This window comes from Canis aureus, chromosome 21 (genome assembly GCF_053574225.1).
Source record: "Canis aureus isolate CA01 chromosome 21, VMU_Caureus_v.1.0, whole genome shotgun sequence".
In the NCBI taxonomy this organism is placed as follows: domain Eukaryota; kingdom Metazoa; phylum Chordata; class Mammalia; order Carnivora; family Canidae; genus Canis; species Canis aureus.
In genome coordinates, this window is record NC_135631.1 from 2,560,675 (window position 1) to 2,575,935 (window position 15,261).

General features: G+C 44.3%; 1 protein-coding gene across 4 annotated transcripts in view; it reads right to left on the reverse strand.

Annotated features, from left to right (window-relative positions):
- Positions 1 to 10,110, reverse strand: part of ATL3 (atlastin GTPase 3) — a 57,906-nt gene extending 47,796 nt beyond the window's left edge. Inside the window, exon 1 of one of the 4 annotated variants that reach the window (XM_077862115.1) lies at positions 10,015 to 10,110. Coding sequence is in view for 1 of the 4 variants with exons in the window: in XM_077862112.1 (XP_077718238.1) it covers positions 9,385 to 9,430 (46 nt within the window). In the remaining 3 variants the exon portion in view is untranslated. Of the gene's footprint in view, positions 1 to 8,742; positions 8,977 to 9,384; positions 9,624 to 9,997 lie in introns of those variants that run through there. The other 3 variants (XM_077862113.1, XM_077862112.1, XM_077862114.1) reach the window with 3 other exon arrangements.
- Positions 10,111 to 15,261: the final 5,151 nt, after the last annotated feature.

Here is a 15,261-nt window from a genome sequence, read left to right on the forward strand (position 1 = left end):
AAGGCCTTCACTCATCTCTTCCTTTCTTTCTGCCTACAGCACAGTGAAAAGAGGAGAGGACCAGGCTCTGTTTACTTGGGGGAGCCGGGGTGATTTTGCATTTCTTTTCACAACAATTTATTGGGCACACTGGATTTAAAAAGCTCTTGTTCCTTTGGTTTCAGTCTACTTAAAGAAAAAAATCACTCTGAACTGTACACATCACCAATATAATTCAATTTAAACAAATGAAGTTGAGGCGCCTGGGTGGCTCAGTCGATTGGGCATCTGCCTTCGGCTGGGATCTAGCCCCATGTCAGGCTCCCTGCTCAGAGCCTGCTTCTCCCTCTCCCTCTGCTTGCCACTCTGCCTACTGTGTGCTCTCTCTCTGTCTCGCTCACTCTCTGTCAAATAAATAAAAATTTAAAAATAAACAAATAGAGTTGATCACTTTTTACCATATCATCTTTCTCTCTCGTTACCCAAGACAAGACAGTATATTTTTCTAAAAGATTTATTTATTTTGAGGGATGCCTGGGTGGCTCAGCAGCTGGGCACGTCTGCCTTGGGCTTAGGGTGTTATCCTGGAGAACCAGGATCGAGTCACACATCATGCGCCCTGCATGGAGACTGCTTACATCTCTGCCTCTCTCGTTCTCTCTCATGAATAAATAAATAAAATATTTTTAAAAAATTATTTATTTTGAGAGAGAGAGAAAGACTGTGTGTGAGAGAGCAGGGGAGAGAATCTCCAGCAGATTCCCCCCTGAGCAGAGCCCCAGTGACACAGGGCTCAACCTCACAACCCTGAGATCATGACCAGAGCTGAATCCAAGAGTCAAACATTCAACCAACTGAGCTAGCCAGGCACCTCCAAGACGGTATCCTTGATCTTCCAAGTAAAAACTTTATTTCTACTCACCCCTTTCCAGAGGTCATATTTCTATACCCTTTCTCTTCAAAAAAAAAAAAAAAAAAAAAAAAAAATTTTTTTTAAAGGTCACCTGGCTGGCTCAGGCTGAAAAGCATGCAACTTTTGACTCTGAGGTCATGGATTCGAGCCACACATGGGGTATAGAGATAAATAAAACTTTAAAAATTTTTAATAAAAAAATAAATGTCCTTTGCTGAATCTCCAGCTCCCTAATCCCTTAAGATTCCTTAATCAAAACCTCAGGACCTTCTCCCTTAGGCCTTAACACTTCCCAATCTTTCTCGACTGTTAGGCAACATCTCCCTTAGGCCTTACCACTTCCCAATCTTTCTCGACTGTTAGGCAACATCCCCAATTGTTGCTTTAACAATGAGACCTCATCCATTAGGGCTGAGGTCCTTCAGGATACACCACGTCAGCAACTGCATAAAGGGCTAGCAAAAACACTTTATGGATTGAGGGCTCAAAGCTAAATCTCTATCCTCTAAGTCAAAGCCTTTCACCATTCTCCCCACAGCCTTGATTCCTCTTACTCCTTCCTTATTCCCCTCATCCTCCCAGGAAAATTAACTTTCATTGGCCTTCCTACTGAAGAAACTTAGGATTCAGGTCCTGTCCTGCCTTGATTCCAAAATTTCAAATGTACAATCTATTCAGCCACTTCTTCCCACAGCCTGAAATTGCATGTTCCCCCTGACTCGGAGGCAAACACTGATCCTTTGACATTCACCTTCCCCTCCCTCTGGACCTATTTTCCCAGTTATACACGGTATACTGAAAAGAAAAAAGGCTCCAGAGGTGCCTGGGTGGCTCAATGGGTTAAGCGTCTGCCTTCAGCTTGTCAGGTCATGATCCCAGAGTCCTGAGATGGAGCACCATATCGGGCTCCCTGAACAGCAGAGGGCCTGCTTCTCCCTCTCCCTCTGCTTGCCGCTCTGCCTGCTTACGTGCTCTCTTTCTCTGTCAAATAAATAAATAAAATCCGAAAGAAAGAAAGAAAGAAAGAAAGAAAGAAAGAAAGAAAGAAAGAAAGAAAGAAAGAAAGAAAGAAAGAAAGAAAGAAAGAAAGAAAAAGAAAGAAAGGAAGGAAGAGAGAAGAAAAGAGAAGAAAAGAGAAGAGAAGAGAAGAGAAGAGAAGAGAAGAGAAGAGAAGAGAGAAAAGAAAGGAAAAGAAAAGAAAAGAAAAGAAAAGAAAAGAAAAGAAAAGAAAGAAAAGAAAAGAAAAGAAAAGAAAAGAAAAGAAAAGAAAAGAAAAGAAAAGAAAAGAAAAGAAAAGAAAAGAAAAGAGGCTCTGGAATCATTTCTCCCCTCTAGAATGTAAGCTCCATGAGGGCAGGATATTTGTGTCTTCTGTTCAATGCTATATCCCCCAATATCCCAGAACAGTGCCCATAAGTAGCAGATATCCAATAAATACTTGTGGAACAGCTGAATAACTCCACTACTTAGTCTCGATTTGACTATGGACAAATTTCTAACCGCTTGCAACCTCATTTCTTTAGAAATGGAATACTCATCTCAAAGATTAACACATATTAGGAACTCAATAAAGTGGTCCTACTTTCCTGTTTCTACTAAAACCTCATACATATTATTCCACCCATTGTAATATTATCATTTGTAATCAAGATTTATCACCCAACTGGGAGCTTCTGAGGAGTAGAGAAACTGTCACATTCAGCTCCAGTATCTAAAAGGAAGGATAACAGTTTCCTAGTACTGTGAACACTAAACTCAGGAATTCTTGTCAAGCACCTCCAGAAAAACCAGTTTCTTCCCTTCCCCCAGTGGTCTCCTTTCTCAAAGAAGACACACTCCTGGAAGGTGTGTCTTCATCCACTTACCTACCCATTCCCTTCTCATCACCTTGTAACCTGATTTTCCTCTCAGTCTCCCTGCTGAAATTATTCAGTAGTTTATCATGACCTCTCTTGCCAAATCCAATGGCTCTTTCTTCTCATTCAGCCCTCTCTGTATGACAAAACACAACTGCCACCTGCTGCTGGAACTCCTGCAGACATTTGGTCTCTGGGACCATGCCCATTCCTAGCTCACTCCCAATCTTTTCATGATTTCCTTTCCCTGCTTCTTTTCCTCTTCAGCTTCCTGTGAGTTCCACCGCCCTCTGCTCCAGTCTTGGCAGTTTTCCTTCACTCCTTCAATGACCTCTTTATTCTTATAATTTCTTTTTTTTTTTTTAAGATTTTATTTATTTATGATAGTCACACAGAGAGAGAGAGAGAGAGAGGCAGAGACAGAGGCAGAGGGAGAAGCAGGCTCCATGCAGGGAGCCTGACGTGGGATTCGATCCCGGGTCTCCAAGATCGCGCCCTGGGCCAAAGGCAGGCACCAAACCGCTGCACCACCAGGGATCCCTATTCTTATAATTTCACTATACCCTCTCTTTTGGTGATGCAACTTCATTAATTCCTAACCTGCATTCAGGTCCAAAGATACAACTGCCTCAGGGAGAGAATCACCTGGATATTCCCCCATCACTTTACTCTCATGAGTAATATGTAGAAATATATGAGCAGAAGAGTCAAGAGACAAGTTCCTATTCCAGTTCTACCACTAGCAGCCTGTGTGATTCTGGGCATGTCTTGTCTTTGGTCTCAAGAGTGAAATGAGTCAAGATTTAACTTCTAGAAAACCTACTGGTACAAACACTTTATATGTCTACTTGTGGTATCATGAAAATGAATCCTCTCAATTACTCAGCTTCTCTCAAATCTCCACCTCTCAGCCTCCACATCTTCCCTAGGTTCTTATATGCTATATAGCTCCAAATCCAATCAATCTTCCCCCCTTTTTCTATTGATTGATTTGAGAGTGAGCACAGGGCTGAGGGTGCAGAAAGGAGAGGGAGAAAGAATCTTTTTTTTTTTTTTTTTAAGATTTTTATTTATTCATTCATAGAGACAGAGAGAGAGAGGGAGAGGGAGGCAGAGACACAGGCAGAGGGAGAAGCAGGCTCCACACAGGGAGCCCGACGTGGGATTCGATTCCGTGTCTCCAGGATCAGGCCCCGGGCTGCAGGCGGCGCTAAACCGCTGCGCCACCAGGGCTGCCGAGAGAGAGAGAGAGAGAGAGAGAGAGAGAGAGAGAGAGAGAGAGAGAGAATCTTAAACAGATTTTGTACTGAGCTTGGAGCCCGACTCAGGCCTCAATCCCATGACCCTGAGACCATGACCTGAGTTGAAACCAACAGTTGCGGGCACCGCCTTCAGCCCAGGGCGTGATCCTAGAGACCTGGGATCAAGTCCCATGTCGAGCTCCCTGCATGAAGCCTGCTTCTCCCTCTGCCTGTGTCTCTGCCTCTCTCTCTCTCTCTCTCTCTCCCTTTCCCTCATGAATAAATAAATAAAATCTTTAAAGAAACCAAGACTTGCTTAACTGACTGCACCATCCACAAGCCCCTTACTTCCTTTTAGGAGTTAAATTCCTTTTGGCAAAGATTGTTACTCTCAAGTGAAGCAGAATGTACAAGAGAAAGGCCTTTCCTAACCCTCAGGGCCCAGCTTTACAATGATTGTGACCACATAAGTAAATCATTTTACTTCTCTGTGGCTCAGTTTCCTCTACAGGAAATGCTGAAAATATTTGGATAATTAAAAAGCCTTTCAACAGTTTATGTGGAAGCGACGACCTTTTCTCTAATTACCTTTTAAAGTACTGATTTACCCTTTACTTTTGGTAAAAACACAACTTAATCCAGACTAGCCAATAGGTTTAAGTATACCTATTCAAATAATTTCTGTAATAATTGCATTCAACAGACTGGCTCTGCACTAAAATGACACAGACAAGCCAAGTAGAAATAAGGTGAAAGACTAACAGGTGAAACTAATTATCACAGGGAAGACTTTGTAGTGATCTGACCAAATTACAATATTAGCTCTTCTAGAATGACCTAACACTGAATTTTTAAGAGATTTTTTTTTTTTGGGATCCCTGGGTGGCGCAGCGGTTTGGCGCCTGCCTTTGGCCCAGGGCGCAATCCCGGAGAACCGGGATCGAATCCCACATCGGGCTCCCGGTGCATGGAGCCTGCTTCTCCCTCTGCCTGTGTCTCTGCCTCTCTCTCTCTCTGTAACTATCATAAATAAATAAAAATTTAAAAAAATTAAAAAAAATAAAAAAATAAAAAAATAAAAAAAAAAAGAGATTTTTTTTTTTAAAGTAGCTGCAAGGGTGTCTTGGGTGACACAATCGGTTGACCATCTATCTGACTCTTGGTTTCAGCTCAGGTTGTGACCTGGAGGTTGGAAGATGGGAGCCCCACAATGGGCTCCACACTCAGTACATGGTCTGCTTTGGATTCTCTCTCCCTTTCTGCCCCTCCCACTTGTGGGCTCACCCCCCTCTCCCCTCTCTCTAATAAATAAATAAATCTTAAAAAAGAAAAAAAAAAGTAGCTGCATAGACTAAATAAAAGTAGGTGAGACTACTGATCCAATTGGCCTTTTCAGTTCTATGGAAAATATAAATTCGGGCAGCCCAGGTGGCTCAGCGGTTTAGCGCCACCTTCAGCCCAGGGCCTGATCCTGGAGACTAGGGATCAAGTCCCACATCAGGCTCCCTGCATGGAGCCTGCTTCTCCCTCTGCCTGTGTCTCTGCCTCTCTCTCTCTCTCTGTTTCTCATAAATAAAGAAAAAGGAAAAAAAATACAAATTCTAAGAAATAAATTCTATCAGAAAATAGGGGATCCCTGGGTGGCGCAGTGGTTTGGCGCCTGCCTTTGGCCCAGGGCGCGATTCTGGAGACCCGGGATCGAATCCCACATCGGGCTCCCGGTGCATGGAGCCTGCTTCTCCCTCTGCCTATGTCTCTGCCTCTCTCTCGCTCTCTGTGTGACTATCATAAATAAATTTTAAAAAATTAAAAAAAAAAAGAAAACATTATAGAGGGAAAAAGTTTAAATTCCCCTCAAATATTTGAAAAGCCCACCTGAACAGTGATAAATTCAATGAAACTAGTTAACTGGAAGCAGGTACAACTGCTACTTCAGAAAATTCATACAGAATTTAGTTGATCAATTCAACAGTATAGACCAGGGTTTCCCAACCTTGGCACTACCAGTATTTTATACTGGATAGCTCAGTTGTGGGGAACTATCCTATTCATTGTAGGATATTTAGCAGCCAACTCTGGCCTCTACCCGCTAGATACCAGTAGTGCTACCTCCTGCTTATAAGACCCCAAAATGTCTGCAGATGTTGCTAAATGTCCCAACACAGCAAAATCACCCTGGGTTAAGAATCACTGTGGTGGGATGCCTGAGTGGTTTAGTGGTTGAGAATCTGCCTTCAGCTCAGGGCGCCGTCCTAGAGTCCCGGGATCAAAAAAAAACAAAAAACAAAAAACAAAAAAAAGAACCACTATGGTAGAGCCAGCCTTGGTGTTCATCTGTACTATTCAGAGAGCTCCACAAAGCAAATCAAATTAACTACAGTTTCAGAAACATTTCACCAAGTAGAGTGTATGACTCAGGGTAAAGTTATGACCTGAGTTTTCCACTCTCCTTTTGAAACCCATTTACTAAAGGACAAGAGCAACACACCCAAAAACAGAAGCATACCATTTCAGGCCTTGTTCTCACTGGCAGTCTTTAAAGTTCCTAATTCAGGCAAGGCCAGAAAAAACACATCATATATGAGGGTAAGCTCTCAGCCAACTCAAACTGCTGGAAGTGGTTCCATTTGTCTCAAGGTGGGAGAATGCTTTTATATGCTCTCTTTTGTCTTAAGGCAGTAAGTATGCTAGTAGATACACGTACATTTCTTTGGCTGTTTCAATAAAAATACTTATAACCAACAAAAGAGAATATTGGGGGAAATTTACATTCTAATCAATTAAAGAGTTTAAGAGAAAACCTTTTCTCAATTCATCTGGCATAACATGTTCCTACTTTAGCACAGAATGCTGAACAAAACCACATTTCGTCAATTTTGTAGTGCTTTATGTATTTATAAGGTCAATTATGACTAAACAGTACCTAAGATTCAGAAATGCAAAGACCAGGCTGAATCTAAAAATGATGCCAGGCTATGCTATAGAAAAAAAAAAAACTTTTTTTTAATAGAGTGAGTTCAATATTCATCTTATTTGACTCTTCCATAAAAATAAAAAAATCGCCAAAATCAATTTGGTTACCGGAAGGTTTTGTGTTCCAGATGAATAAGGCTTTAATTTGCAATATTTGACTTGGATTCCTTATCATTGCAAGACATTAAAAGTTAATCTACCTTGTTTTTTCACTGACTATACCAGTATAGTCTATTTCCTAACCGGTAATATATTTTAGCTGTGAAATATATCAATAAGTTCTATCTAAATATATGCTAATAAAAAACATTTTTTACCAATTTGCAAAAAGCATCAACTTCTAGTAACAAACACTGATATTATAAATTATACTTCCTATAAAGTAACAAATCAATTCAAATGTAAGCAACCACCTATAGGAGAATTTTACATTACCATACAAATTAGAATTACTCAGGGTTCTTTTTTTAACTGTTGCTCCGCCACTGAAGGAAGTAAATCAGAATCTGTGGGTTCCATGCATTGTCAGGTTTTAAATATCACAGGTTATTTTAATCATGCAGCAGACCTGAGATTCACAGACCTACAGCAACTAAAGGCTTTTTTTTCTTTTAGATAAAAGCTTTATCCTCACTTTCCCCCTCGATGTTTTTTAGAGAATATACTCCTAAAACCTCAAAGAGAACTTGGGAAAATGTTTTAAAATTCAAATTAGCTTTAAAATGCAGCTATGTTATTTGAAGAATTTCTCAGCTCACAAGCCAATAGAAACTTTAACAGGCATGCCTAGTCATTATAGGTAAATTCTTACACCATTCTCAAACAAGTTCACACAACCTGGGGTTCCCTATTTCATAGGAATCTTAATATGTAACCAAACTGTTAAATGACCTACCACTGGGGCTTGGGGGAGGAAGACAACTTTCTGTTAATTTCTTGCTTCTTACAATCCTCTATTATCTCATTTTAAAGAGAGCACGTACCCTTTATCCTAAGGTTCAGAAGGCATAGAAATGAAAAACACATGTGCTCCACCGCAGATAATATACATGTTTATCCTCTGTTGTCATTTTTCTTAATTTCACGATCACTCCAATAGACAATAAGGGGTAGTTAATAAAACAATGTGCTGTTAATAGTAGTGTTCATTCTTCACTACACAGCATAGAAATCCTTTTCATCTAAGCCTTTCCTTTACAGGTGGCAAAGCAGAAACAGGGACTTGTAAACTACAAGCTAGTTTCTTTTCTTTTTTTTTTTAAGATTTATTTTTATTTATTTATGAGAGAGAGAGAGAGAGAGGCAGAGACACAGGAGGAGGGAGAAGCAGGCTCCCTGCAGGGAGCCCGACGTGGGACTCGATCCCGGGTCTCCAGGATCACGCCCTGGGCCAAAGGCAGGCGCCAAACCGCTGAGCCACCCAGGGATCCCCTACAAGCTAGTTTCTATGCAAAGTGGGGGGGGGGGGAAGCCCTAATTGGAATTTCGGTTCACTGCAATGATGAACACTTGACACGGATTAAAACCACGTCGCTTTTCAGAAACTTCTGCAAAAGAAGACAAACATGAGATCGCGGTTTTTTTTTTCTCCCTTTCACAAAACGGTCCACCCAACTTCGTACACAAATTCTTTGAGGGCTGGGATTTCATGTTTTCTTTTTCTGCCTTTGAATTTGGCAAGTGGAACTTTTGGCGATGTCAACAGCATACACGCTAAGCCAGAATAAAGCCAGGTTAAAAATGACATGAAGTATCCTTCCATTTTTGAGGACTCTCTTACTTTTGAATTATCTTGCTGTCTTTGCATGTCCTCGGGAAAGCAACGGAACAACGGACGGTGCCAAACGTACTAAAAGAACTTCTTAAAAAGCAATTTAGGCCACATTCTAACTCGCCTATGGAAATTAGCGTGGGCTTAAAAATCAACTTTCCTAATTGTCGTCAGCGCCTCGAGGTCGTCAGGATGAAAATAAAGCTTCCAACACCGAGACGCTCCAGCACTTCGCCAAAGGCTGGACGTAAAAGCATCCACCTTCCCGCCGCCCGGCCCGGCCCGCGAGCCCGCGAGGTGCCAGGCAGGGAGGGGGCCGCAGCCCCGGAGCGCGCCCTCGACCCGGGCGGGGCCTGCAGGGCCGCAGCTGCCGACGCCGCCCGCCCGCCCCGGCCCTCCAGCCCCGGCCCCGGCCCCGGCCCCGGCCCCGACCCGACCCCGACCCGAGGGCGGCCGCTCCCACCGGGAGCCCAGGGAGGCACCGCCCGCGCCCCGCCGGCCGGGCCTCGCTAGCAGCACCGGCCCTGAATTCGCGGGCCCAGGGTACCCGGCGAGGGGCGCAGGGTCCCGACCCCGGGACGACGAACGAGCGGCGGGCGGTCTCCTCGGGGCTCTAGTCGGGAGGGCGGCGGGGAAAACCGGGCGCCTCACCTGCTCCTCCCGAGGCAGCCGCTACCACTCGCGGAGGGGACAACATGGAGCCTCCGCCTGCAGCAGAGGCCGCGGGGGCGCAGGGAGGGGCGGGCTGAATCGGGAACGAACCGGGCCCAGGAGGCGGGAAACGGGCGGGGCCTGGCCTCTAAAAGAGACTGGGGTGAAGGAGGGGCGCGGAGAGCTTCGAGGGAACGACCACGGGGCGGGCGTGCGAGGCGCGACGGACAGCGCTGGGCGCGGCGAGCGCGGGGCGGGCCGGAGCGGAAAGGAGCACGCGGCCGAGTCCTGCCGCCGCCCGACGCGCGTGCTCGTGCGAGCAAGCGCGTCGCCGGCTACCTGGGACTGCACGCCCGCGGCGGCAGGCCACTGGGAATTGTAGTCCCACGCTCTGTGGCTGCCCCCGCGGGCTGTCCCTGTTCTGCGCACTCATCCGGGGCAGGGAGGAAGCGGAAGAGAGGGAAGGGGCTTGGCGCGGCTCTTCGACGACTGAACTACAACTCCCAGCAGGCCATGCGGGGAGGGGGCGGGGCGGGGCGGGGCGGGCCGGCGAGCCCAGGCGAGATCCTATTGCGGAGACCCGCCCCGGGGCGGAGGACTTGGGATAACTAACCAGTTGGTAACCCCTACCCGCTGCGTTGTTCAGGGACCGAAGGACCAAAGGGAGGCCTCAAGCCTGGATGACGTGAGCGCTCTGGTTTTTTAACGATTTTGACTTCACAAGGAGAGGAGGACGTGACTTCATTACCACCACCACCAGTTTCGCCCCATAATCGCGTGCCTGGCCAAGCCTGGTGGTGGACCATCACCACCACTCTGATAGCTAAGACCTTCCAGTGAAACTCCTTCCCTAGGCTTTGTCCAGCCTAAGCGATGGCCGTGTTTCTTAAAAAGGGCTTGTTCTGGGCAGCCCAGGTGGTGCAGCGGTTTAGCACCGCCTTCGGCCCAGGGCCTGATCCTGGAGACCCAGGATCGAGTCCCACATCGGGCTCCCTGCATGGAACCTGCTTCTCCCTCTGCCTGGGTCTCTGCCTCTCTCTCTCTCTCTGTCTCTCATGAATAAATAAATAAATAAAATCTTTAAAAAAAAAAAAAAAAAGGGCTTGTTCTGAAGCTACTTTTGCAGGTACACCCTATCTAAACTGTGTTAGGGCAATACAAAACGAGGTTCTCTGAAAATGCTTTTATTCACATTTCACATGCGATTAAGAAAATGTCAGTTGTAAAAAAAAAAAAAAGAAAAAAGAAAAAAGAAAATGTCAGTTGTGAAGAACTTTGTTATCTTGGATTTGTTGAGGTAGGAGCGGTTATCCGAGGTAGGTAGTTGGGGGCATCCATCCCACCATCACCACCATTTCTTGGCGTCACCATTCCCTCATTCATTACATAAATTATTATACTTTCTTCTGCCTGTTTTTTTTTTAAGTTTGGTTTGTTTCTTTTTATTTTTTATTTTTTTTTATTTTTTTTACCTTATTTATTTGTTTATTTTTGGTTTGTTTCTTTTTTTTTTTTTAATATTTTATTTATTTATTAGAGACACAGAGAGAGAGGCGCAGAGACACAGGCAGAGGGAGAAGCAGGCTCCATGCAGGGACCCCGATGTGGGACTCGATCCCGGGTCTCCAGGATTCTGCCCTGGGCCAAAGGCAGTGCTAAACCGCTGAACCATCCGGGCTGCCCTGGTTTGTTTCTTTTTAAATAAACTTTGCCCCCAACGTGGGGATCGAATTCACCACCGGGAGATCAAGAGCTTGCATGCTCCTCTGAGCCAGCGAGGTGCCCCACTTCTGCCTCTGCCTTAACTATGACAATCTACTCAGAACCTCCTTCCAGCTACCTCCAGGCCCTGCCAAGCCTTTGAGCGGTTTTTGTTAGTTTGTTTTTCTTACTTCTGGAGCGATTGGGACAGAGGTGAAGAGAGATAATTCTGCCTTATCTTATCTAAAGAGATCCTATTTTGATTTCTTTCCCCCTGCCTTCCTTTCTCCCCAAACTCTCAAGATTACTTGAATACCCTCCTCTAGCCTTTAGATTTAAGAGTCGAGATTAGATCTAGTCCACTCTGGCCAGCAGGAAACTAGACATGAACATCAGGGCAAGTGCTGCCTGGAGTTTCACACTAGGTGTGCAGAAGGCAGGACCTACAAGATGTGACACAAGTCCAGGCCATTTTGTGGCATGCTCGGAAAGAGAGAGGGGCCAAAGGCCAATGACTTGTCACAATTGCAACACACTGTACAGGAATTTAAAACTGCACACACATCCCAGAATTCTCTAGTCCCTTCCCCATCCAATTTGATTAGACTTCTTACCATCCAACTTATGTTTTAAGTAAAACATAATCTTTTGGTTTCTCTTCCCACTAGAATAGGAATTTTTGTCTGTTTTTGTTCATTGCTATATAAGTACACGGTGCTTCATATAATGCCAGGCAGATAGTAGAAATTCTTTTTTTTATTTTTTTAAAGATTTTATTTATTTATTCACGAGAGAGACAGAGAAAGAGAGAGGCAGAGACACAGGCAGAGGGAGAAGCAGGCTCCATGCAGGGAACCTGATGTGGGACTTGATTCTGGATCCCCAGGATCACGCCCTGGGCTGAAGGTGGCGCTAAACCGCTGAGCCACCCGGGCTGCCCAATAGTAGAAATTCTTAATATGTACTGAATGGACGAGTAAAGAAGGGGTATGTGACACCTAGCACTGCTCGTTCACTTTCTTGCTCCCTTAATATTAAGTCCCTAACTTTTGCTTTTTTTTTAAGATTTTATTTTTTTATTTATTAATGAGAGACACACAGAGAGAGAGAGAGAGGCAGAGACACAGGCAGAGGGAGAGCAGGCTCCATGCAGGGAGCCCACATGGGACTCGATCCTGGGTCTCCAGGATCAGGCCCTGGGCTGAAGGCGGCGCTAAACCGCTGAGCCACCCAGGCTGCCCTAACTTTTGCTTTTGGACAAAATACCCTGTTCTATTTTAAGGGCTCCCAATAGGGCTTCCTGTCAGGAAGTGACGGGAAACATTGACATTACATCTGTCTCGATATAATTTTCAGCACATCAGCCTTCCATACCTTGTAGAAGTGTTTGGCATTTAGAACAACACAGTACAAAAAAAAAAAAAAAAAACACAGTACAAATTAAAGGCAGACTTTAGGATTAGTCACAGCTTAGATAGCAACTCCTATAAACGAGAAATATGTTTTGTTGTTAGTGTTGTTTCCTTCTCAAATAGCCAGGGTCATCAAAACAGTGGACATTCAAAATGCTTAATATGGACGGCCCGGGTGGCTCAGCGGTTTAGCATCACCTTCAGCCCAGGGCCTGATCCTGGGGTCCCAGGATCAAGTCCTGTGTCGGGCTCCCTGCATGGAGTCTGCTTCTCCCTCTGCCTGTGTCTCTGCCTCTCTCTCTCCTGTGTCTCTCTCTCGTGAATAAATAAATAAAAATCTTTTTTAAAAATGCTAAATATTGATAATACTGATCACAGCCTGCCTTCAGCCATCTCATTCTGAATTGAGTCATGTGATAAGACCAGATACCGAGCTTTCCTCGTGGTTTTCCCGAAGCGAGTGATATGTAGACATGTTCAATGGTTAAGACCACAGGGCTTGGAGTCAGACTGACTTGGCTTTGAATTCTGGCTCTGATGCTTACTAGCTGTGCAAACTTGGGTGAGTTAGTTAATCTCTTTGAACTTCTTTCATTATCTACTGCTAAATGCTTTTGAGTTGTTGTGAGTTAAATGAGATATAAGCATTTGGTAATTATGACTGATGCATGGGTAGTGCTCAAAAATTGGTAATTATATTCATTCTGGAAAGCCAAAACAAAATCATAAATATTCAAGGTAATCAAGTATTTTATGAAGCACAGAAATAACAAAATTGTTTTCTGCAGTGACATCCACTGTGACTCAGGTTCCAAAGCTTTCCAAAAATAGCTTTCCAAAATTGTTATGTGTCAGGCATAGTGCTCGGCAGTATTGCTTACATATGCGTAAGACACATTCCTGTCCTCCAGAGACTCACAGTCTTGTGGGGTAAACAGCCAAGTAAATAATTATCACTCACAGAGACTGTGCTGGGCCTCAGTTCAGCCTTTTCTCCTACTGCCTGCTCGTAGGATCCATGTTTAAGCAACAGGACCCTCAGAAGGGACAGACTGGACTACTGGCATCCTTGGGCATTATTTTTTTTAAAGATTTATTTATTTATTTTGGAGGGTTGGGGCAGAGGACGAGGGGGAAAGAATCTTCAAGCAGACTTCCCACTGAGTGGGGAGCCCCACATGGCACTGGCTCCCAAGACCCTGAGATTATGACCTGAGCCGAAATCAAGAGTCAGACGCTTAACCAATTGTGCCACCCAGGTGCCCAGCTGGGTGTCATTTAAATATCTATACCCGGGGTCCCTGGGTGGCGCAGTGGTTTGGCGCCTGTCTTTGGCCCAGGGCGCGATCCTGGAGACCCGGGATCGAATCCCACATCGGGCTCCCGGTGCATGGAGCCTGCTTCTCCCTCTGCCTATGTCTCTGCCTCTCTCTCTCTCTCTCTCTCATTAAAAATAAATAAATAAATAAATAAATAAATAAATAAATAAATAAATATACCCTACTTCACTCCGTGTATAAAATGAGTTATTGACTTGGTGTCATAGTTTATAAAAAGAAAATAGAGTAGCTGGATGGCTCAGTCAGTTAAGCATCCAACTCTTGATTTCAGCTCAGATTATGATCTTGGGGTCATGAGATTGAGCCCTGCATCAGGCTCCACACCCAGCTAAAGATTATCTCTCCCTCTCCCTCTGTCCCTCCCCTGCCCTTCTCTCTCTAAAAACAAAAGAAAAGAAAAATAGTCAATAACTCATAGAGTGTTGTAAAGTTGGATATCAGGCCCTCAACATGATGGTAACACTAAAAACTCAAGACCTGCCAGCTGCTTCATTATTGTTATTAACAGCATGCCTCTCTGTCTCTTCGAAAAAGATACTTGAGGGATTCCTGGGTGGCTCAGTGGTTAAGCGTCTGCTCAGTTCAGGGCATAATCCTGGAGTCCTGGGATTGAGTCCCACATCGGGCTTCCTGCATGGAGCCTGCTTTCCCCTCTGCCTGTGTCTCTGCCTCTCTCTCTCTCTCTCTGTCTCTCATGAATAAAGAAATAAAATCTTAAAAAAAAAAAGATACTTGAAAATCACTAGAATTTACTATTAAGGAAAGGAAGCAATATACCTATGTATAGCATGCATTCATTTGTGTTAAAGAGAGTGAATAAGAATAAAGATATTAAAAAAAAAAAAAAAAAAAAAAAAGAATAAAGATATTGCTATATTCACCTTTGCATTTGCAAAACTCCTAACAGTACTTACCTATGTGTGTGTAGAAGGGGAGACTAGTAGCTGGAGAGGGGTTAATAATAGAAGAAAACTTTAAGGTATATATACACTCATATATATGGGAATATATTACATATGAATATATTCAAAGAGTTTTTTAAAATATTGCATTTATTGGGACACCTGGATGGCTCAGCACTTGGGCTCTGCTTTCGGCTTAGGGTGTGATCCTGGAATTCAGGGATCCAGTTCCACTACAGGTCCCTGAGGGGAGCCTGCATCTCCTTCTGCCTGTGTCTCTGCCTCTCTCTATGTGTCTCTCATGAATAAAATAAAATCTTAAAAAAAAAAAAAAAAGAGGGAGAGAAGAGATCACAAGCCGCGGGAGTGGCAGGCAGAGGGAGAGGGAGAAACAGACTCCCTGCAGAGCAGGGAGCCTGCTATGGGGTTCAATCCCAGGACCCCAAAACCATGACCTGAGCCAAAGGCAGATGCCTAACTGACTGAGCTACCAAGGCACCTCTCAAATAAATTTTTAAATTA